The 23785-nt window shown below is 37.5% G+C and overlaps 1 protein-coding gene across 3 annotated transcripts in view; it reads left to right on the forward strand.

Moving 5' to 3' along the window:
• Positions 1-18290, forward strand: part of Homer1 (homer scaffold protein 1) — a 133714-nt gene extending 115424 nt beyond the window's left edge. For all 3 annotated transcript variants that reach the window (XM_087201159.1, XM_021248538.2, XM_004870212.4), the window contains 2 exons: positions 242-322; positions 15358-18290. In XM_087201159.1, coding sequence (XP_087057285.1) covers positions 242-322; positions 15358-15546 — 270 coding nt within the window. In that variant the 3' untranslated portion in view covers positions 15547-18290. The remainder of the gene's footprint in view (positions 1-241; positions 323-15357) is intronic.
• Positions 18291-23785: the final 5495 nt, after the last annotated feature.

Raw genomic sequence — 23785 nt, forward strand, 5'->3', positions numbered from 1 at the left:
CCAGGGATTTAGCCCAGTGGCACCATGCCTGCTTCACAAGCACAAGGTCCTGAGTTCGATCTCCCGTACCAAAAAAAAAAAAAAAAAAGATGAACACATCCCTCTGAAGGTCAATATAAAGGAAAGTATATTAAATTACTGATTCCTAAAAAGTGGGACAATCATTTCAGGGGAAAATAAGGTCTTCCCTTTCTTTGATGTAGTTTAAATGTTGTTAAAGACCTTACTCTCCCATTTCTAGGAAATAGAAAGACTAAAACAAGAAATTGATAATGCCAGAGAACTACAAGAACAGAGAGACTCCTTGACTCAGAAACTACAGGTAAGCTGCCATACGATGTTTTACTCATTTCCAAAGAGAAAGCCATCAATCATTCTTTCATATAGTAAGACTTTTCCTGTGACTTTATTTTGTAGGTTTTAGTCATTCTTTTCCAGGACTTCTGATTTATGCCTAATCTTTGATTTTTCAGAAATTACTTGGTAAGTTCATCTAGGAAGTTTGTGATACTTGTGGCCATTTATAAATTTTCTTTGGTAAATTATTTTGTAAATTCCTACTTTTAATATAAAAAATACCCTGAATTTTAAAAAATTTCTCAAGTGGATATCATTTAATTTAGGAGCTCTGCTTATTTTTCACACTGAATTAATGTATGAACTTTAGCAGTGGTTGTTCCCTACTGAACACAAGTAAGTGCTATTTTTCTTTCTTTGGTCTAATTAATTTTGGTCACTGTTTTGTGTAAATCATATACTTCCTGATTCACATTTGCATACACGATTGCATCCCGTGTCAGTGGTAGTCGGGCATAGTGAGGAAAGATTTTTCAGAATTCATTACCAAAGTTTCCTCTTTCCAGCTTAGGAACTTTTCTTTGTTTTTTTGTTTGTTTTTTTTGTTTTGTTTTTGGAGACAGGGTCTTCCTGTGTACTCCAGGTTGGTCTTGAACTCACTGTGTAGCCCAGGCTGGCCATGAACTCACAGCGATCCTCCTGCCTCAGCCTCCCAAGTGCTGAGATTACAGGCATGCACCACCATGCCCAGCTAGGTACTTTTATTATACCCACACGGCCCTTGGCTTTGAGCAGTCTGGGAAAACAAATTGCTTATTTTGGCTTGACCTTTTCAATGTTGTCCCTACATTTTAATCACCTATACAGACTAGTGGTTCTAACTAGGGGTAGTTTTGCATCCCAGAGAACATTTAACAATGTGTGGAGACATTTTCACACCTCAGGGAATGCTACTGAGATCTAATAGGCAAAGCCAGGGATATTGATTTTTTGGCCCAGAATGACAATAAAGTTGAGAAATCCTGATAGAGAACTAGAATATGAAGCATATAATTAGGACTGGAAGAAAAGGTGGAGGGAGGCAAAGTCTAGTTTTTTCTTACGTTTTAGTTTTTGAGTATAGTACTTGTGACTATGTTAGACACTTAGCACACATTACCTCTCTCAATTAGGAGATGGGATATTCCCATTAGTAGAGAGAAGAGATGTTAACAGATTTAATCAAGGCGCTTAGCTACCAAGCAGTGAAGTCTAGATTTGTTTGTGTCTAAAATGTCTTCTTCAAACAAGTGCCCAAGCCATCCATAATGATTCTTTTTAAAGTTTATGTCAGTGTAAATTTTTGTCACATATGCACTATGCCACTTAGGAAGAAAAACCAAGAGATGATTTACTCATATCAAACTTCTGTGTTAAAACATCTAAATGTATTTTATCACTGATGAGGAGTAATTGAATTTTACAACTGGCATCTGAAGTTCTTACACATTCTTCCTCTGGATATCAAAAGTTATTATCAGAAAACAACCTGCCTGGAACAGAACAGAGAAGCTTTCAGCAAACTTGAGGATGAATTCTAAAAGACTAGGCCTCAGAAATAACCTGTATTTCTTCCAGTTATAAGAAAATTCCTCCTGTAACCTGGGCCCTCCTTCCGCTATCCATACATGCATACCTAAATGTGTCCTAATTATCAAGTCCCAGAACCATAAAGTTAGTATAGAAAACTGAACTTATTAAAGTCCTTGTGATATAGGGGGAATAGATGTAACTCCCAAACCTACTAGGTATCCGAAACACGAGTTCGTGTTCTCTAAAATCGAAGAATGAATTCTAGGAACAACAGGACCAGAAAGTGGGATGCCCACCCACACCACTTCTTAAAGGTATTTTATACAACAAAGCCATGAGGTGAGGCGAGTACAAAGTGGGACAAAACTATAAGACCCAATGGAAAATTACAAGGTGGGCATGAGGTGGGACAAAACCATGACCAGCCAATAAGATTACAAGTACACCCAATGAGAAATGTAAATGTGTTGTATACCTAAAATGTACTAATAAAAGAATTAAAAAAAAAAAAAAGATTACAGGTACAATCACCCAGGTAATTTTTTTTTTTTGGTACCGGGGATCGAACTCACTGAGCTAAATCCCCGGCCCTCAGCCAGGTAATATTGATTAAATGGGGATCAGATGGGAAAACAAGTCACATGCAAGCAATTTCCCATTTAGATTATCAATCACTGCTATCTCTAGGGGAAGTAGTACCTCTTTTTGTAATGCTAACCAGTGAATGTGCCTCAATTGTTCTCCATGTTGGCTCCTTGCTGTGTTGGCTCCTTGAGGGCTGGCACCTTGAGAGCGGCCTTGTCTAACTGCCTACAAGATATCTACCTAACTTACCTATCTACAATACTCAGACAGCAAGGGAACTCCCAGAATTGTAATGTGTATAGTTGGATTAGAGGTTATGAATATGGATTGAAAATTCATAGCTATGCCTAAATGATCATAATAGAGTTTCTTGTTCTCAGGTGGTTTGGTTGTGGGTTTTTTGTTTCTTTGGTTTTGGTTTTGGTGCTAGAGGTTGAACTCAGGGCCTTCATATGAGTTACATCTTCAGCCCCTTTTTATAAAAATAAATTTTGAGACAGGGTCCCTAAGTTGCCAAGACTGGGCTAGAGCCGTCGATCCTCCTATCTCAGCCACCCAGAATGCTGGAATCATTGGCGTGTGCCATCATGCCAGCTAATTTCCAACTTTTGATATTTGGATATTTTCTAAATATCAGTGTAACATATGCTCATTGTGGCAAATTTAGAAAAGTATACTTAGCAGGATGAAAAATTAGCGTTAATCCCTTCATCCTAAGGCAAAGCATTGGGCAGTTCCTTTCCTTGCTGTTTGTTTGGACATAGTTTCTTTCCATAGTTTTCTTCCCATGTTCCTATAGAGATGGTGGTTTATGTGGTTTCCAATGTTATGCCATAATAAATAGCATCATAATAAATCTTCTTACATAAATAGTTGCTTTTCTGATGATTTCTTTAAGATTAACTTTTAAATGAGAATTGCTTAGTATCAAGGTTTTAAAATGTCTCAGGCTGAGTCGTACGTGGTGGTGCACACCTGTCATCTTAGCCCTCAGGAGGCTGAGGCAGAAGGATCTCTGTGAGTTCAAGACCACCCTGAACTACATAGCAAGACCCTGTCTCAGAAAATAGGAAAAAAAATTTTAAAGTCTCATTCTGAGAAATGGATATCTGGAAAGTCAGGGCACCTACTGCTTACTGGTCTCTGTTCATCTTTACTATCTTGTAGGAAATAAATCCCCCAAGCAGCACTGCTGGGGATTGAACCTAGAACCTTTTGCATTGCACATGCTAAGCAAGTGCACTACCATTGAGCTAAATCCCCAGTCATAATGTGAGAGGAAAAATACCTCCCAATCTGCAAAATATCAGCTGTGCTGAGTTCCTGTCTCCTAAATATTGAAGGATGAGTTTCAAGGGAAAAAGGAGGTTGAGAGTAGGAAAGATTCATTGACAGACAGCTCCTGAGAGACCAGAGGCATCCTGAAAGGGGGTGGCCATGGAGACTCTTCCTCCAAGGATATTCTGTACAAGATCACAAGATGGGTCAAGCTACAATCATCCAGTAGGGTCACAAGTACAGTCACTTAGCTAATATTGATCCATTAGGGAAGAAAGACACGTAGTAAGGTATGACTGGCATCATTAACTTTGGCTTACCTATAACTTCTCAGGTAGAAAGAAAAAAGACTCTCCTGGGAAGGGAGGGGAGGATGGGTCCAGGTAGTGCTAATCACAGTATTGTGGCAGGGTGGGATGTCTGCACTACTCCTGTCTGGAACACATAGCCTCTGGGATCATAATCTCTCAGCTGCAGTAATGAATTAGAGGCAGAGTTTAAAATAAAAGAAGACAGTTTATTTGGGGAAAAAAGATGGAAAAGAAAGAAGATAGCTACTTTGGGAGGATAGGGGGCATCAAAAAACCTGTGGATTTTTGTCCTCAGTTTCCTTCTATTTAGGACTAGTGATTTCTCCTACCCGTCATGGACACCTAGAAGTTATTGCCATCTGATTGGCTCTCTGGCTGTCTTTGACCCTAACCTGATTCTTTCTGGCTGTTTGACTTCTTTCTGTCCCTTTGTGGGGGGGTGGGGGGGTGGAAAGTAGAGTTAATGATGAAGTAAAGGGGACATCTGTGCTTTATAAGAAGCATTAGGTGGCTGCTCCTTACCTCCTTTGCATTTTATCAGAGGTGCATGAGGGGACTGGTTACCCTGGTCTTTCATGTTCCTAGCTATATCCCTGTGTTGCCTGTGGAGTCTTCCTACAAAATTCTTATGTTAATTGTGCTACCTGGGACTTTCCCATCCGGTTTCTCCCTCTTTACCTTTTGTCTTCCTAATTGCTGGAGTCTAACTGCAGAGGCAAAAAGCTGCCTTTAGTAAGGCAGCTTACCTATTAATTTCTTTAATAATTTCTTCCTTTCCTATTGACTTCTTTAATAAAGCTTAATGAGATCATATTTTATCCTTCTTCCTGTTTATGACCCTCTGTCCCTACAACAGTATAATCTCAAACTGCTATTGGGCTTGCAGGTCTGGCTTTGCATTTCCACGTTGATGATACAGGAAATTGTACCAGAGATGAAATATTATATCTCCCAACCTATTAGGTGTCTGATACACCGAGCTCATATTATCTAAAACTCAAATAATGAATTCTAGGAACAATGGAGGTTAAGAGTAGGAAGATATTTATTGATAGGATAGTTCCTGAGAGGCAGGAGGGGTCCTGAATGGGTAACCGGGGACCCTGTTCTACAGGGGAGTTGTATGGAGTAAAACCCATGTGGATACAACATGAGCCATAACCATGATCAACCAATAAGGTTACAAGTATAGTCACTTAGGTAATAGTGGTCCAAATGGGAAACAAATCATGTAACAAGTGTGGATGGAAAGAACAAAAACTTCTAGGAAATGGTGGGCCCAGGGATCCTAGTCAACCACTGAAGTGGCTAGACTTCATTAGGCCTACTGTTTGTCCTTTGAGGAAGTATGCAGGCATGCCAACAGATATGTCTGTGGCCACAGCTGTGATGTGTTTCACCTTTGTCCTGACTCTTGAGGACCCAGTCCCATCTGACTGCCTATAATATTTCTACCTAACTCAGCTGTCTATAATATTGAGACCTGGCCTTCTTCAGATGTATCTCCAGCCACAGTTTTTTCATTGTTTTGCTGTTGTTGTTGGTACCGGAGATCGAACTCAGTACCTTGCACTTGTGAGGTAGGCAGCGGAACCACTGAGGCAAATCCCCGGCCCCAATAGTTGAGTTTTTTACTATTTTTCAATACAGGTAAGAGCAAACCATTTTCATGTAGCACACACACATGAGAATTGGGGAGACAATTTAGATCTAAAACATAATAAACCCCCATAGCAATCAAATCCTGTGGATTTCATTCTAGCCTTCTGCATTTCCATATTTTAATTCCTTTCTCCAATACTAAGAAACCTGATTCCCATTATTCACAATATATTTACTTGTTGGAGCCTAGAATATACAGAAAGTAGTTTTGAATTGCTAATAAGCACCATTGTCCCAAAAATATCAAAACCTAATAACTAAAGGTCAGTGTGATTGTCTTTATTTTGCTTTTTTGGGGTTTTTTTGGTTTTTTTGGGTACCGGGGACCGAACTTGGGTCCTTGCGCTTGTGCAGCAGGTGATGAAACCACTGAGCTAAATCCCCAGCCCCTGATTGTCTTTAGCCTATATGCAAAAGTTAGTTGGGTTAGTTGTTCCACTCTCTTCATTTACAATAGTTAATATTTATTTGTGTCATTATGTTCCATTTTAGTCTTCCCCCAATCCTCCCTCATTTTAGGTATGTATTTACTGACTATATGGAACATTAAATGGTGCTGGAGTCAAAAACAAAAAAGTTTCCTTCAGAGAATGTACCATCCCCTTTGATCCAGTACCCAGGTTTCACCCCATCCTCCCACCCTATTCTCATCTACCCTGTAGGTAACTATATCATTAACTGTTGCTTTGTCCTTTCCCTGTTTCCATGTGTGTGTGTGTGTGTGTGTGTGTAGGTGTGTGTAGGTGTGTGTGTGTAGTTGTGTGTGGATGTGTTTTGTCTTGTTTTTTTTGAGACAGGGTCTCACCATTTGGTTCAGACTGGTCTTGAACTCACTATACAGCCCAAGCTAGCCTCAAACTTGCAGCAATCCTCCTGCCTCAGCCTCCCAAGTGCGGGGATTACAGGTGTGCACCACCACACCCTGCCACCTGTTTCTTCTTATCAAGCAGATATATAGTGAGATTTTTATCCCACTCTCCCCTGCTTTGTTACACAAACAGTAACATACTCCAGATTACTCTTCTGTACTTGTTTGTTTTTTGTTTTGGTTTGGTTATTTTCTTCATGTGAAGTATATCCTGGAAATCATGAGAGTTCATAGAGGTTTGTTCATTGTCTTTTATAGCTGTGTTGTGTACTTCGTCTGTGTATCATAATTTATTCAACCAACCTTTTTTATTTGGGAATTTAGTTTGTTTCCAGTTTTCTGCAATAATACTAAAATAAGTAACAGTGCACAATTACTTTGTAATTGTTAGAGGTGTATCTTCCGAATAAATCCTTAAAAGCAAGATTTCTAAGTGAGAAAGTAAACTCATATATAATTGCATTAAACATTGCCAAATTCTCCACAGAAGCAGTTGTACCAATTCGCACTGCAGCCAGCTTTCTGGGTGCCTGTTTTTCCATATTCTTTCTATAAAATGTTTTTAATTTTGGCAGTGAGAAATGATAACTTTGTTTCCCTTATTATGATGAGAATGAACATCTTTCATAAGAAGGAAGGCCATTTCTGTGTCTTTTTATCTGTGAATTTATTTATATCTTTTGTCCTTTTCTCTATAGGGTTACTAGTTCCTCCAAAACTTTCAAGTATTTCTTCATATAGAAAATTAGAAATATTTTCTGTTAATGTCTTTTGAGTGAGACGATGTTAGTTTATGCAGTCACATTCGTCATCTCCATTTATCTCCATCTCCCTGGTTTTTGAAGCATAGAAAACCCTTTCTTTCATTGTTATTCGGGAATTTCACTCCAGTACTTCTATTTCATTTTTTACATCTAGGTCTCTGTCCCTCTTGGCATGTCTTCTTTTGTGTGTAGTGTAAGGTAGGATCTAATTTTATTTTTTTCCAAATGTCTGTCTAGTAATCTCATTGCCATTTATTTTGAGGTTTTTTGTTTGTTTGTTTTTTGTTTTGTTGTTTGTTTTGTTTTGTTTTATTTGATACTGGGGATCGAACTTGGGACCTTGCACTTGCAAAGCAGGCGGCGGCACCACTGAGCTAAATCCCTGGCTCTCATTGCCATTTATTTTAAATTGTGTATTTTTTCAGTGCTTTGAGATACTCAGTTTCCAATTGCATTTTGGTCTGTTTCTAGATTTCTGGTTCAGTTCCCTTGGACACTCTTTGTTCCTGCACCAGTACCACACTGCTTTAATAATAGAGACTTTACAATGTGTTATAAAATCTACCACTAGCAAGACTAGTCATTCCTCAGAGCTTTCCTTTTTCACTAGTTTTCAAAGTATTCTTGCTTATTTTTCCATATAAACATTAATATTTGCTATAGTACCAGTTTTAAGGTCAACTAAAAATTAAGGTCTGTAAAAAGTTTTATTGGGATTGCTTAGAATTTATAGTTATAATTTTAGGATCACTGCTGTCTTCCTAAACTTTTCATCCTATCCAAGAACAAAGTATAAGTTTCCATTTGTTCATGTCTGCTTTTGTGTTTTTCAGGAGTTAGTTTTCGGATTTTCATCATGTTGGTTTTGCATATTTCTAATTGTTTACTTGTAAATATTTTATTGTTTTTGCTTTTGCAAATGGGATTTCCTATGCCATTTATAACCTTCAGCTTTTGTATATATTAAGAGTGTTGTATTCTTTTTCCCCTCCCCCTGTTTTAGTTTTTTGAGACAGGATTCTCACTGTGTAATTCAGGGTGGTCTTGAACTGTATGTAGCCTAGGCTGGGCTTGAACTCAGAGCAATCCTCCTGCTCACCCTCCCAAGTGCTGGGATTACAGGAATACACCACCACACCCTGCAAAGGTGTTGTATTCTTTCTGCTAATTTTATATCCTGCTGCCCTACAAAATGTTTTACTGCTTGAGTTTAGATTTATCATTTATTCCAGTAATTGTGTCAGGTCTTCTAAGTATACTAACATATATTCTGTAATAGAGGTAATTTTACATATTTTTTCTGCTGTTCTTATTCCCCTGTGGATTTGTCTTCCCAAGACAAGCTGCATCAGTTAAAATACCAGTACAGTTTTAAAACAGTGGTGGGGAAAACAAGCATACTTACTTTGTTCCTAATCTTAGTGGAAATGCTTATATTAATCATGTTATAAGAATGTCCTTTATTCTTATTTTATAGAGTGTTTTTACCAGGAATGAGTTTTGAATTTTGTTACATCTATGAAGACGACTGTATTCTTCCTAGATTCCTTTTTTTTTTCCTAGATTGATTAGTATGGTATAATATATTATCGTATTTTCTTATGTTGAATTACCTTTGCATTCCAGGGATAAATCCTACTTAAGTATAGTGTGTGACTTTTCTTATTGTGGACATTAAATTTGATTCCTAATTACCTAGGATTTTTACATGATAATCATACGTGATACTGGTTTGTAATTTTCTTCTTTGGAGGGTGGGAACTGTATTTATGAAATTTAAGTATGAAGATCATACTTGATTCACAAAATAATTTCATGCCCTGGGATAATTTATGTCATATTAGAACTATCTGGTCTTTGAAGGTTTAATAGAACTCCCCTGGTAAGTCCGTAATTACTGTCTGTTTCTTTTACAGAAAATGGTTTGTTTAAACTGTAAATCTCAATTTGTAGACATTTAATGAGAACTCATTTCTTATTTTATATACTTGTTCTTTATCCTTTTTTTCTTGAGTAATTGAAGTTAATACTACAGTGATATGTTCAGAATTTTTTGAAAACTAGATTTTGATTGATTAGTGCCACTGCTTTTCTGTCCTATACTTTGTTAATTTCTATTTTTATCTTTGTATTCTTGCCTTGTGCTTTGTTTGGTTTACTGTTTAATTCTTTTCCTAGGATTTTGAAGGGGGGCTTAATTCCTTTATTTTCATTCATTCATTTATATGAATGTTGAAGGCCCTGATCATCACTTTAAGTATGTCTTATAGATTCTTAATGTTTTCATTAGGGTTGATTTTTGAAAGTCTATAATTCTGGTTTTATTTCCCTTTCATACCAGGGTTGTTTAAAAGAAGGTTTCTAAATTTATTTGTAGAAGAGCCTTTTTGTATTTTTATTTAAGTTATTAACTTCTAGTTTTATTACATTGGGGCCACAGGATTTTATTGTAGAATTTCAATCTTAAGTAATTTACTGCTGCTTTTTTGTGATCTAGTATTTGATCAACGTTTGTGAGTGCTCAGTGTGTGTCTTATATACAGTTGGATAGTGCTTTCTCCGCTAAATGAAAATATACTTTAATAGGTAACTCATTTACACATGTCTTTCTCTACATGATGTATTCTTTGCTCTTTTTTATGTCTTTGATATTTAAGATGGTCTTAACTTTGTAGTTGTTACCTTTAACTTAAACCTTTTAAAAATGCTCCTAGGGCTAGGAGTGTAGCTCAGTGGTAGAGCACTTGCTTAGCATATGTGAGGCCCTGGGTTTAGTCCCTATCACCACAAAAAAAACTTTTTTTAAAGAAGAAAAGAAAAATACTTGCGTTCATATTTAAACTTTCACTATCTGGTTTGTTAGTTTTAAATGATATCCTTTGATTCTGAACTATGACATTAAATAATATCTTTAATAATGAGATTAACGTTGTACTTTTTCATTTACTTTCTTCAGTATTTTATTTGTATTATTTCTACTTTGTCATAATACTTAACTTAAAATTTTCTAACATATATGCCTTGGATTTAGTTTTCGATATTCATTAATATATTAATCCTCACAGTCTTAGTCCATTTGTGCTGCTGTAACAGAATACTTCAGCTGGTTAATTTATAAAGAACAGAATATATTTCTCAGTCCTGGAGACTGGGAAGTCCAAGATCAACACCAGCTGGCTCCGTTGTCTGGTGAGATCCACTTTCTGCTCCAGACCACCCTGCTGCTGCCCCCAGAAGGAGGCGGGCTGCGTCCTCACCTGAGGAGAGTGCTGCCTAGTGCTGTGTGAAGCCACTTTTGCCAGGCTGAATCCCATGCCTGAAGGGAGGAGTCTGAGTGCCTCTGAAAGGCCATCTCTAGGGCACATCAGCCATTGAGTTGCAGCACCTGGATTTGGAGGATCATATTCAGACCACAGCACTCCCCATTGGTCCTTTTTCTGAAGTTTCCAAACACTTTTTGTTGGAGAAAGCTTGACCTCTTGTTGGTGTTCACCCTGCGTATTCCTAAGTTCTTTCATGTTCAAGCCACGGGGTCAGTGCATGGATGACAGCTTGGCAAGATAATTTGGCTCATAATTTTCTCTTGGAGTCACTCAAAAATGACATTCCATTGTTGTCTTGTTTTATGTATTGCTTTTGAGAAGTCTAATTTAAGTCTAATTCTTTTGCCTTTTCAAGTTTGGGGCTCATTTTGCTTATATGCTCTGAGGATTTTTCCTTTATTTTTACATAAAGCTAGATTTACTAGGATATTTCTCAGAAGTCACTGTTGGATCAGTTTTCTCAGGTACACCATGGGTGCTTTTAGTTTATACATTCAGGCCTCCCTTTATTTCCAGATTTTCTTGTATAAAAGGTTTAAATATTAATTCTGTTCTATTGTGTTCTTTTCCTCAACAGCTTCCATTATGTCATTAGATTGCCTTTTTTATATTTCTTGTTATTTCTTGTATTGTAGTTCAACATGTTTTCCCTACATTTATCTCACTTTCATTATCTTTGAATTTTTAAAACTAATAGTTAAATAATAAGAGAATTTAAAAGTTTTATTTAAAGCTATTTTTTAGAAGCACCTTATAATTTAGCTTTAATTTCTGATGTGATTTTTTACCTTTTTCTTCTGTTTCTCTCATGGGTTTAATACAACTCCATTTTTCCAAAGTTTGTTTTTTCCCATTTCTATTCTTAGTTTCTTATTAAATACCTAATTCAAGCTCTTTTGAATGGTTATGAGAATTTTGATTCAGACTGGAATGTTCAGGGGGTTTTTTGCATCATAGTTGGTTTGAGGGGTGGATTTTTTTTCACCTACTTAAATGCATGAATATTTTACATTTTCTTCATGGGTTTTTTTAGCTGGAAATGGCTTGCATTTTGTGAATAGAATGGCAGTTTGGGATGGTTTGTAGTTTAAAACACCCTCTTTTGGGGAAACAGGAGGTCAGTGAAATATTATGTGTCTTTCAGTATTTTAATTCTCTTTTGTCTCATCAGATCTTCAGTTACCTTGTTTCTTTTCCCCTTTATTAATCTATTTCAAAAGGCTTTTCTTTCACTCATACATTCTCCTCTGCCTTTTCACTATTGCCTTTCACATTTCATGCACTTTCTTACAGTCTGCTATTTTCTTCAGTATTTCGGGATTCACAGTGGTCTTTCTCTTTCTTATGGTTATCGCAGTTTAGTGTTATCCTCTGTTTCCTACTCACATCAAAGTTATGGAATTTGCAGATTTTATTCTTGTTATGTGTTGACATGGTTGGGGAGGATGGTTGGTAGGCTTCAGAGTACACAGTCACTACTACCTTGCTTATCCCAGAAATTTCTTCTGTTTACTTCTTTATTACCAGTGTCTTCCTTCTAAAATTCATGCTTGGGCCAGGGATTTAGCTCAGTGGTTCCACTGCATGTCTCGAAAGTGCAAGGTTCTGAGTTCAATCCCTGGTACCAAAAAAATAAAATAAAATAAAATAAAATTCATGCTGTATTAAAACAGGAAGCATCTTTGTTTAATTTACTGCTTTATCTTCAGAGGCTAGTAATGGAAGATGTTCAGTAACTAGTTGTTGAGCAGTTCTTTGTCAAAGTGCATATGTGTGTATTTTGTCCGTTTTTCTGGGTAAAAATGATTTATTAATACCTGACTTGATGATTTATGTATCCTATTATACTTGAAGACTAATAATCTAATGAGGCAATTAATAATCCAGGAGCACTTAAGATGTGAATCATACTCAGAATTTAGCAGAATTAGATGTCAATAAAGAGGTTTTGGTTTTTGTTTTTGGTACTAGGGATTGAACTCGGGACCTTGCACTTGTGAGGCAGGTGCCGGAACCACTGAGCTAAACCCCTGGCCCTGTAAAAAGGTTTTTTATAACTTATATAGATTAAAAGTTGCAGGATTTAAATTTAGAGAAAATCAATGTGATCTGGTCCCACTGACAGTGGTCATAATTGCATAGTACTCTTCACTCCAGTGGGTTACTCTTCATATCTCACAGATACAAAACATGACTTTCTGCCCAGTACAGTTTTACACTTCAATTTTAGCCCTTGAAATCACCCAAAAGCAATGAAGTTGTTCTGTTCTGTAGGGTTTATTGAGTCTGAATCATGCCACTGGCATGTCTTACATTGGAAGGGAAAAGAAGAAGTTCATAGGCAAAAGTAAGAGTGATTAGAAGAATGAGTTTACAAAGAAAAGCAGGAAGGAGAGGACTGGCAAATACAGGCACAGGTTAGAAAACTGGTAAGTGACATTGGCGATACCACCTGCTCACTAGATTGTCCATTCCTGCCCAGAAAGAAACATGTTCTTCCTGCCCAGAAATAGATGTGTACCATCAGCATTGCTTTGGACCCCTTTTGTTATCTAGCTAGTAAAATTTCTGCAGAGACACCTTAGAGGAGACTCATTCCTAAGATGATAGTACAATTTTAATAGCTGTGGGAATTTTGTGTTTTCCTTGGTTCCACTGAAAACGTTTGGATGTGTTGTTGATTGGCACGGAGAACAAGGGAGGCTTTCATTTATAAGGCAGCTTTGGAGAGCAAACTGGGTGGTGGCTGGGGAGTGACATTTGCTCTATTTTTATAGTTGGAAACATTCTACCCTTAAGCTTATTATTTAAGCAGCAAGAGAGCACACTGTGCAGTCACGAGTGGAATTTTTATATCTCATGAAAGCATCTGTTTCTTCCTTAACTGTTTATAGCCTTTATGGGTTTGGCTTCTGAATTGATAAATATTTTATTAATTTTAGATTCCATTCTCAGTTTACTTGTCTTCACCTTGCAGATTATTCAGAGATTAGAAAAATACATGGTTAAGATCTCAGTAAATCCTCGGAGGTTGGATTGGGTTCTTAAACTCTTCATTTTTAAATCGCATAGCTGTTTTATTCCCTTCTTAGATTTTTCCAGGCTCTCGCATTTCACAAGGCATCCAGGCTCAAGCGTTGCTCATAATTACCCTTGGCGACCCATGTGGTTGTGCTCAGAACTCTGAATCAGCTGTTTCTTTTCTTTTCTTTCTTTCTTTTTTTTTTTTTTTTGCTGTTACTTTCTTAAGTGTGTTCAAGTCAGTTTTTAAATTATTTTTCTCAGAACTTCAATTTTTGAAGATATTTTGAGAAAAATAAATGTTGGGGGTGGAAATGCCCTAATGCCAACCCCGTAACTGTTTTCCCTGTGTGCACTCATTCTCTGCATCCATCCTGAAGCGCATGCTCTGCCCAGGTTCGGGGAGCTGCTTCCTGCCTCCTTCCTGTCCTGGAACTGTTAGCAGCTTGTCTTTCAGTAATAGAATTCCTGGAATTTGCACTGTCCTTTATACTCAATAGATTTACATCTAAATGTATTAAATTAAATTTACATCTAAATGTATTACATCTAAATGTATTAAACATCTTATTTTCTGTGACTGAGTCATGTTGTATAACACCAAAATGTTTTCATTGTCCCATATAATTTACATATTTGAATATAATCTGTCAGTCACTTAATTCCTCTCAGATATAAAAGTGAGCTTTCCAGAAGGATGCATGACTCTCAATTCATTACTTATCTGAATAGTTAAAGTGTAAGAGTTGATTTTCTGCCATTTTTAAATTTCCTTTTTAACTGAAAAATATTGTTAGCTCAATTTATTATATTTTTGTGACACATTTGTCATGCTTAGAAACATTTCTAAAAACAAAAACTTCTGACTATTGGTTATCCAGTTTAATCTGTTTCAGATTTTTTAAGACCTTTTGTTACCATGAGTTTTTGCTTCCCTTTTGTATTTTATATATAGTTATTATATACCTTCACTACAGTTTTTAGCAGTTGAACTGTATCCTTAAGGATTCATTTGATATCAAAGTAATGTGTTTAGAGAATACTATAAATTCATTTTAGAGAATTACTTTCTTCTCTAAATCTTTTGCCAGAGTTGCTGGTAAGAAGAAAAATTTAATTTCTGTCTTTTTCTCTGCTTGCTTTCACCTGGGCTTGCTAACGGGGTGACCTGCTAAATCCTGTTTGTTAACCCAACTAGGTAGGGGACAATAAAGATGAATAGTTCCCCAATGGGTCTTCAGGCCTGTCTGGGCTCTGAAGCCTGTCTGAAAATGTTACTTGACTTGAAGGAATGAGTCAGTAACTTTTTGTTGGGTGAATAGATAGATTCACAAAGAAGCCAGTCAATAAAACCATACACTCTGAGGGGCTAATCTGAAATTTCCTTGAATTGTGTTGTTGAACATCAGAAGTGCATGTTGATTGTCAGGCTTGATACATGATGCTTTCAATAACAAGAAGTTATGCTGAAGCCAGGCATGGTGGCACACACCTGTAATCCCAGCACTCAAGAGGTCAAGGTAGGAAGATAGCCATGAGTTACAGGTCAGCCTGTACTACATAGTAAGTTCAAGGTCAGGCTGAACTATATAGTGAGACTCTCCCAAAAAAGAAGGTATTCTGTTTTCTAAGAGACGAACTTACATATATGTATGTGTTTTACTTTGTTTCTGAAGGAGGTAGAAATTCGGAACAAAGATCTGGAGGGACAACTGTCTGACTTGGAGCAACGTCTGGAGAAGAGTCAGAATGAACAGGAAGCTTTTCGCAATAACCTGAAGACGCTCTTAGAAATTCTGGATGGAAAGATATTTGAACTAACAGAATTACGGGATAACTTGGCCAAGCTACTAGAATGCAGCTAAGGAAAATGAAATTTCAGTGCCAATTGATTAAAAGATACTCTATCTCTCTTCATAGGACTATTTGGGCTCTGCATCAAGATTGCACACACACACAAAAATTGAGTATCACTCCTCCAGGAGGAGGATCTTTTGAAAATTGGAATTGTATATTTCAGTGTAAATTTTAGAATTTAGCTTGTAGCTAGTTGGGAAAAAAAAAACAAATGAAAAACTTGAACTACAAATTACCTCCATGTACATTATTGGCCATAGTTAACTAGAAAGTTACAAGTAGACATTTAATGCAATCTTTTTTTCCCCTGATATTAGCCAATGGGAGAATTAACAATGTCTGGGTCATATCCCCTTTTTGTGTTCACAGTGAAGATTATCTGCTTTTTAAATTAATTTATTTATGATATCTAGAGCTGTGATTTGTGCAAAAACTTAGTGATGAAAGCCCTGTCTTTTGTTGTAATCTGAATAATTTCTCAGGATATTTTTGCACTGGTGAGAAGCAGTGCCATGACCAATTACTTCTTGCCAGGAGGAAGAGAGCTGCATCTTTATTGAAACACACTAAACTGGGTATATAGAGTTCTTCCCTTTTTTGTACTGGAAGATTTTTCACTCTGGTGACTACTCTGGTACACTCTGGTGTTCTCTAATCTTGTCCGTTGTATAGTTTACTTTTCCTTATTGATTCCATGTGTTTATGAAAAGATATTGTCTCCCATTTTATTATGCATTTTAAAGCCAACTAACAAAAGGCAGCTGAGTCCCTCGGAAATTTTTGTTTTTAAATTTCTAATAAATTTGACACACAGAACTGAAATACAGTAGCCTGTCATTAACAGGCTGGTGTAGCAATGTTAAGTATATTTACAGAAAATATGCAGTTACATTTGTTTATATATTTTGCAAGAAATCTTTTCTGAATGATCAATGCATTTCAATTTAAGAATAATAGTGGTTATTGGGGAACTGTTTATTATAGATAATTTTAAGGTGTACAGCTATTTTCAAGGGGATTCCTTCACATCAAACAGCCGATCAGAGGACTGTGTCTAAATTGTGACCATGGCAGGGGAGACGGTCATGTGCTCTGGGCCTTCATATCAGCCACACCCTTCCTCAAACCTCACACGGCAATATACTGAACTGTTAACTAGGCGTTTTCCACACAGGATCTACATTAACAGGCTCTTCTCAGCGAGCAGGTTTTAATGTTGTTTTGATGTAATTTTAAAAGACTTTTAACAAATATGCATTTCTTTATATAATATATTTCTTTTATGAAGCTATTTTAAAAGTAAGCCAAGTGCTGTCTGGTCTGTGTATGGAATAGGAAATGCATTTAAAAACATATATTCTTGCTGTACAATGCCTGTCATGATTAGGAGGTTCTTTTTGAAGTGTATGCTTGAGTATCTGGCTCTATGGAGTCAATAAATGCACTGACTTTTTGTTTGTACCCCAACTGATTGAATTGTTAAGTACAAAATGAAGCAAATTAAGCAATTTGTAAGCATTTTTCACTCATAGCTACTCAGCACTAGATCATTTTGTTTTATATTTATGTGTATGTACATACATACATATTAATTTATATTGGAGTGAAAAATAAATGGATTGTTTCTAAAGTTAGTTTCTAGAATGAGCTTTCAGGTGTCTGAACAGTTTCTGTCAGACCCTTAGTCATCTTGTATTATGTGTGCTATAACATCCTGTAAGCTGCCTCCATCTATCTTAGGATATTCTCCTCACCTATTTATAATAGGGAGAATAATTGGGTACACATGCTCAGAGGGGAGGCATTTCTCTGATAAATCAGGTAATAAAATTTATTTGATGGATAGAATTTTGAAGTAGATGTGATTTTATCCATGAGTCTCTGAGTGACAAAGAGCCCCAGGTTTTCATTTAAATAGGGGACTAGCACTAGGGATCAGGGAATTTAGTTATGAAGATTTTTTTTTAAATCTTAAAAAAAAAACAGTGTAAGCTATTGAAATGGTAAGTGAATTATTTTAATGGTGTAATAAAATATTTTAAAATTTTGACAAGGTGGTCATTTAATGGGAAAATAACTCACCAAAATATTTCCACTTGAATTGTATTGATAATGTGAGACATATGTGTAATTCAATATATACATTACCCACATGTGTATACAGAAAATTATTTTTAATATTTTCCTACTGATATGAAATTTAAAATTGGAAATTTTGTGAGGTTTTCCTTGTCCAATAGAGCCTGTTTCTTTTTAGTAATATAACAACTTCTTGAGGGCTACACCTTCAAAGTCCCAGATTGTCCACAGACATGTACAGTATTTGGGATAAGGTGGACACAAGTGCACATATAAATAAAACCTTCTTATGAGACTATTTTAAACATACATTGACAGTAGGACAGTGTCTAGAAATCATCGCCTACAAGTCATAATTAGATTGTGTGCCTACTGTAGATTTTCCATTTCTGTATTATAAATAAATGTTTGCATATTAAAATTCTGATTTTTCCCAGAGACAAGTACTATATATATATATATCTATATCTAGATCAGATGTGGTGATCTGCTCATCAGAACACAGTGTTGGGGATGGCGGCCTGAATACGCGGACTCCTGGTGACCATGGAGGAGGAAAGTGGAGACTGAGTCCAATGTGTATAAGTTATTATATGATAACTATGAATTCTTGTACAAAAACAAAAGCTGGAAAAAAAGAAAAACAAAAATACAGTTTTTATTTTGAAATACATTTGTTGTTTTCTGGAGAATGTACTTCATCTTTTTTCCTTTAGTCTTTCACAGATATTTAAGAACATTTAAGTGATGGCAGCATTTACTTAAATCTTACAGGTGCTACTGGATTTTGCATTAGTGTATTATGTTGTGAAATCCTAACTTTGACATAAAAGGTTTTATAAGTATTTCCCTGGCTGGAAAATTAGTTTTTATTCTTTATTTTCTTTCTCTCTCTCTTCTCTCTTTTCTCCTTTCTTGCTCTCTCTCTCTCCTCAAGACACTTGCAGAGCTACACCTTTCCTATGCCTATGGAGGACTCCAGCACCATCATAGGCTTCAGGTTCTGCTGTCATTGTACTGTTGAGAAGCAGTTAGAGAAAAAGCTTGTGGGGTTTCATTTCTATTTTCAGGTAGAACTAAAAGAAACATTCAAAATTAAGCCAACACAACCACATGTCAAAACTGATCTCTTTGCCTTGTTAAAATTAAATTAGCCAGGCATGGTGGCATAGAGCTCTAATCCCAGCACTTGGGAGGCTGAGGCAGGATGATCACTGTGAGTTTGAGGCCAGATTGGTCTACATAGTGAGTTCGAGGCCTGCCTGATCTACATAGCAAGACCTTGTCTCGAAAAAAAATTTTGTATTCTTTGTTATGTATGTATTTGGGGCCAGGGATTTAGCTCAGTGGTTCTGCCACCTGCCTCGCAAGTGCAAGGTCCAGAGTTTGATCCCCGGTACCAAAAAACAAAAAAAAAAGTATATCTATATACATACATATATATATATATATATATGTATGTATGTATATGTATATGTGTATGTATGTATTTGTCTTTCATGTTTTATTTAGATCTGAAGTATATACTTCAGCAACTCTCTCCTTGTCCTGATTTTCTTTCAGTACTTGAATGAGAGCAGGCAGCAGGGAGGTGCATTGGCTATTGTTTTAATCCTTTCACTTATTAGATATAAAATAATTTTAACTTCCTAAAATATTATGCTTAAAGATAAAAAATAGTCATCACTGAACTTTTCTCTCCTGAACATACAGCATTGTTCCTTTATCATTCTTGAGGTAAGTTAATCTATATAAAATCTTAAGCAAATTTTGAGTTAAGAAGTAGTTGAATTGACATATTTTTTTAAATCTCTGAATTAGAACACTAGCCAGGTATGGTGTTGCACTCCTGTAATCCCAGCACTCGAGGCTGAGGCAAGAGGAATGCTGTGAGTTGGGGCCAGCCTGAACTACATAGTGAAACCCTGTCTCAAAAAAGAAAACAAACAAGGACACTACAGTAACTTTAGTAGGACTAAGCATTCGTTCAGAAGATTTAGAAAACATTAAAAAAGGATCATCTTGGAATAGAAACAGATGCATCATTCAGCTTACTCTAAATTGTAACAGCTATTTTTTCCTAATATTCTTATAACATTAACAAAACAAATTTTAAAACCTTATAAGCAAAAAGAGTCCATGCTATTAAGATTTGAGTCAGCTCTCTACAGAAATGAAGACGGGACGGGATGTAGCTCAGTGGCGCCTTGCCTGCCTGGTAAGCACAAGGTCCTGAGTTCAGTCCTCAGTACTGAAGGAAAAAGAAAAAGAAATGGAGACAGTACCTTAGAAATAAGTTAAAGTTTCACAAAACTCTTAATTGAACCTTATATCTTTATGACAGTTTTTCTTTATAGGAAACATAGATGTCACACAAATACAAATATAGCTATTGAATTTAAAAATTAAATATTTTTGCATTTTTTGTTTATATATTATTTAGTAAAATACCTAACAATGTTTTTTGTACAAGAAAATTACAATCAACTCTGCATTGCCTAATGATTTCTGCATAGGGGACATGTCAAGGATCTGGGGGTGCAGTTCACTGGCAGGGTGAGTGCTTCACATACCCAGTGCCTTGGCTTCAATTCCCAGGACCAAAAAACCCCACATTTTTACCAAAAATTTAAGCTGGGGAGAAAAGTGCATGGGGATTTAACAGAAGGCCACAAAGCCCCCGTCCCTGCAGGGCTCTTCTGTGCTTTTAGATCAATGGATGAGATTCAGGCAGGGCCTTGGAGCTTGTGCCTGGTGCCCCCTTGCTTGGGAGACTGAGGCAGGAGCATTGTTGAGCCCAGGAGTTGGGGACCAGCCTGGCAACTTAATTAGGCTTCATCTCTTTTAAAGAAAAAAAAAAGAGGGGGAGAGAACTTTTTGTGGCAGCAGATTCAGCAAATTAATAACCCAATGATCAGTTTTTTAAGGTGTGTCAGCATAGCCAGAGAAACACAAAGAGCTCCTCCAACAAATCCCTATTTTGCTGCTGCTTTTTACTAAATGAGTTGGGATTGCCCTAATAATTTTCAAGGACTTTTGGAGGAACCTGTCACTTGTAAGGTTTTACAAAATAATAAGATAGCCAAATGATCAGAACTCAACTTCTTGATCCTAGATTCTGACCTTTTGTCAGGTATTTTCATGTCAGATATACCCAGGGGTAGAACTACTACTCTGCTTTATCCTGTAAAACCCTAGCAAGGAAATAGCTACAGAAAAAATGCAAAATTAAGGTCATTTCTGTAGCACAAACAAGTCTTAATGAAAAGGTTTTTTTTCTGTCAGTATGCATGATTTTTCTATCTGTAAATTTTAACCATCCTAAAACTGTACAACTTGGCATGCCCTGGTGACTGCTCTGCCTCACTTCCTGAGGAAGCAGGACTGGAAAGCGGGCTCTTCCCACCACTCACTCCCCTGTGATGCAGAGCAGCGAGGAAGATTCCGGGAGCATTGGCTACGTGACACGCACTGTGCTAGTGTTTAATGTCATGTTTCTACATTCAGTGGCCCTCCCGGGTGTGTTCCTGTAGGAGGCCCTGGGGGCAAGGAAGGAGAGGGCTCGGAAGATTGCTTCTGCTGTGCTCCTGTCGCTGTTGGCCTGGGCATCTAGTGTGCTAGTGGGGGTCTCACATTTTGGTACCTCGCCCCTCTCCATCTTGCCTGTTTTACCTCTTGGAAATTTCTGCAAAGCAATTCTTAAGTAAATATTTCATGTTCACTCTTGAATGTCTTTCTTCAGCTTTCTTTGATGTTTACAGTGCTTGCCTTCATTAAGTTATACATCACTTGCTTTATTGAAGCACCTGCATTGTGCTGGGCACAGGGCAATAATGACCCCCACAGTGTTTTCATGTATAAAATCATCAGCCTTATTATAATAAAATATACATAAAATTTGTCATTTTAACTTTTTTAAAAAAATTAATTTTATTGGTACATTTTAGGTATACAATTTGTTTACATTTATCATTGGGTGTTTGTACCTGTACATGATATATCCTGGTTCTTTTTTTTTCCCCATTACCTGTGCGCCCTTCACCCCCTCCACCCTTCCCTATTTACGTAGATTTCATTTCCTTTTTTCTTTTCTCATAGTTTTTCCTTTCCCTCTTTTCCTTTCCCCTTCCCCTCCCTTCACTCCTTCATCTTTGGACCTTTTAACTTTTTAAGATCATACAATATTTGCTTTTTATATCTGGCTTTTCTTTTTTCTTTTTTTTTTTTTTTGGTACTGGGGATCAAACTCGGGACCCTGCGCTTTTGAGGCAGGAGGCAGAACCACTGAGCTAAATCCCCGGGCCTGTATCTGGCTTTTCATTTAGCATGTTTTCAAGTCCACACATGTTATGGCATGTCTCGAGAATGTTAGTCCTTTTGGAGGCTGGAGGCTGTAGCCCAGTGGTAGAACACTTCCTACTATACAAAGCCAACACACACACCACCATGCTTTTTGAGACTGAATAAAATTCCATTCTGTGGATGGAATATGTATTTTGTTAGTCTGTTCATCTGTTGATGGACAGACACCCACCAACTGGCTCTTGCGAATAATACTATGATGTCTTGTGTACAAACACCTGTTTGAGTCCCTGCTTTGCATTCTTTGGGTTCAGTGCCTAGGAGTGGGATGGCTGAACCATGTGATAATTCTATTGTCAGGCCTGGCCTAAGTGAACAAGACAAGACAAACAGGCTACTGTCAGCAAACAAAAGCAACTTCTCAGTAAATAGGACAAATAGACACAGGATGAAGGATACAACTGCTCTGGTGCCGAAAAATCCTATGATTGTCTGCAGACCTATGCAGATTATCCTTGGTCTCAAGCATAAATATTTCACCCCAGATTCCTTAGCCCCTTCCATACCTATATAAGCCTAATTCCTTTCCCAGTTAGCTGCTAATATCTCTCTCCTGGCATTAGCCCATCTACCCACAGATGAACTCTCCCAGCTAGCTGCTGCCGTTTATCCCAGTGTCAGCCCATCCACACACGGATGTAATAAACAGCTTTTCCCAGATAGCTGCTGGAATCCCGATTTTAGTCTCCATTCACTGGAATAAACTTTTCTTTCAAAAGTGTGTTTAAATAAGTGATCTCATGTATGCCGTATATAACACTATGTTTAGCCTTTTACTTTTTAAATTTTTTATTTTGATACAAGGTCTCACTAAGTTGCCCTGGCAGGACTCAAATTTGCAATGCTCCTGTCTCAGCCTCACTTAGTGCTGGAAGTTTATCTCAAGCTGACAAAAGCTGTGCTCCCTCTACCTGGCAGAATAAGTGTATTTTAGAATAAAATGTAGAAGAACAAAATTAGGTTCTCTGCATCCAGAGTCAGGGCCTGAGAAAGTGTCCCCGCCCCAGCAGACTGCAGGATGTGGTCACTGGTGGGGTTTCCAAGCTACTGGGCTGGCTGTGTGGGGCCTGAGGGCTTCTCCGGGAGCCTAGATCTGAATCCTGGGCCAAGGACAAACTGGAGAAATAAAATTGGAGTCACTGGCAGAAAGCAGAAGGAATCCATAAGACGGTGATGAGAAGCGAGCAGGAGCCCCAGCAGCCACACAGTGGGCATGGCATAAGAGAAGGGGAGACAGGATTCTGTGCAGAAGCAGCAAGTGTGACCCTAAGAAGACCGGGAAGGTGGCCTTGCATGATCAGATAATTATCATTTTATACTATATCAATAGCATTCAGCCCTCAGAAGTTCAGAGTTCAAACTCCTATTCTTTGTGAAATCACTTTCTTAATCCAGAAATTGTGAACCCCAACTCCAAACTTGAGCCACACTGGTTGCGTGTTGATACCAGGACTCAGCCTGCCAGAGCCAGGGTGGAGGTGGCAGGTGCATCTCATCATCTCATAGTCACTGGGAGGATGGTCACAGCTCAGACCATCTGCGTGTTTCGTCACCATGCCCTTGGGATCCTTGTCACTGTGTTACCCATTTCTCTTTTGAGATAAGATGTGTAGCTCAGGTTACTTTCCAGGCTCAGGACAGGGTAAGCATGTTCCTCAGCCTGTGCTGCTCCCGTCCAGGCAGTGGGGACACCATCTTTCCCTCCTCACCCTGGCTGCTAGGAAGCCCAAGGCCAGGCTTAGGGCTCAGTTGTCATAGTGCTCCACAGTGGTTCTTTTAATCGTAGGTTTTTGTTTCTTTTGGACC

This window comes from Heterocephalus glaber, unplaced genomic scaffold (assembly GCF_053883595.1).
Source record: "Heterocephalus glaber isolate CG9 unplaced genomic scaffold, H.glaber_assembly_v1.0 deba00001757, whole genome shotgun sequence".
Taxonomy (NCBI): Eukaryota; Metazoa; Chordata; class Mammalia; order Rodentia; family Bathyergidae; genus Heterocephalus; species Heterocephalus glaber.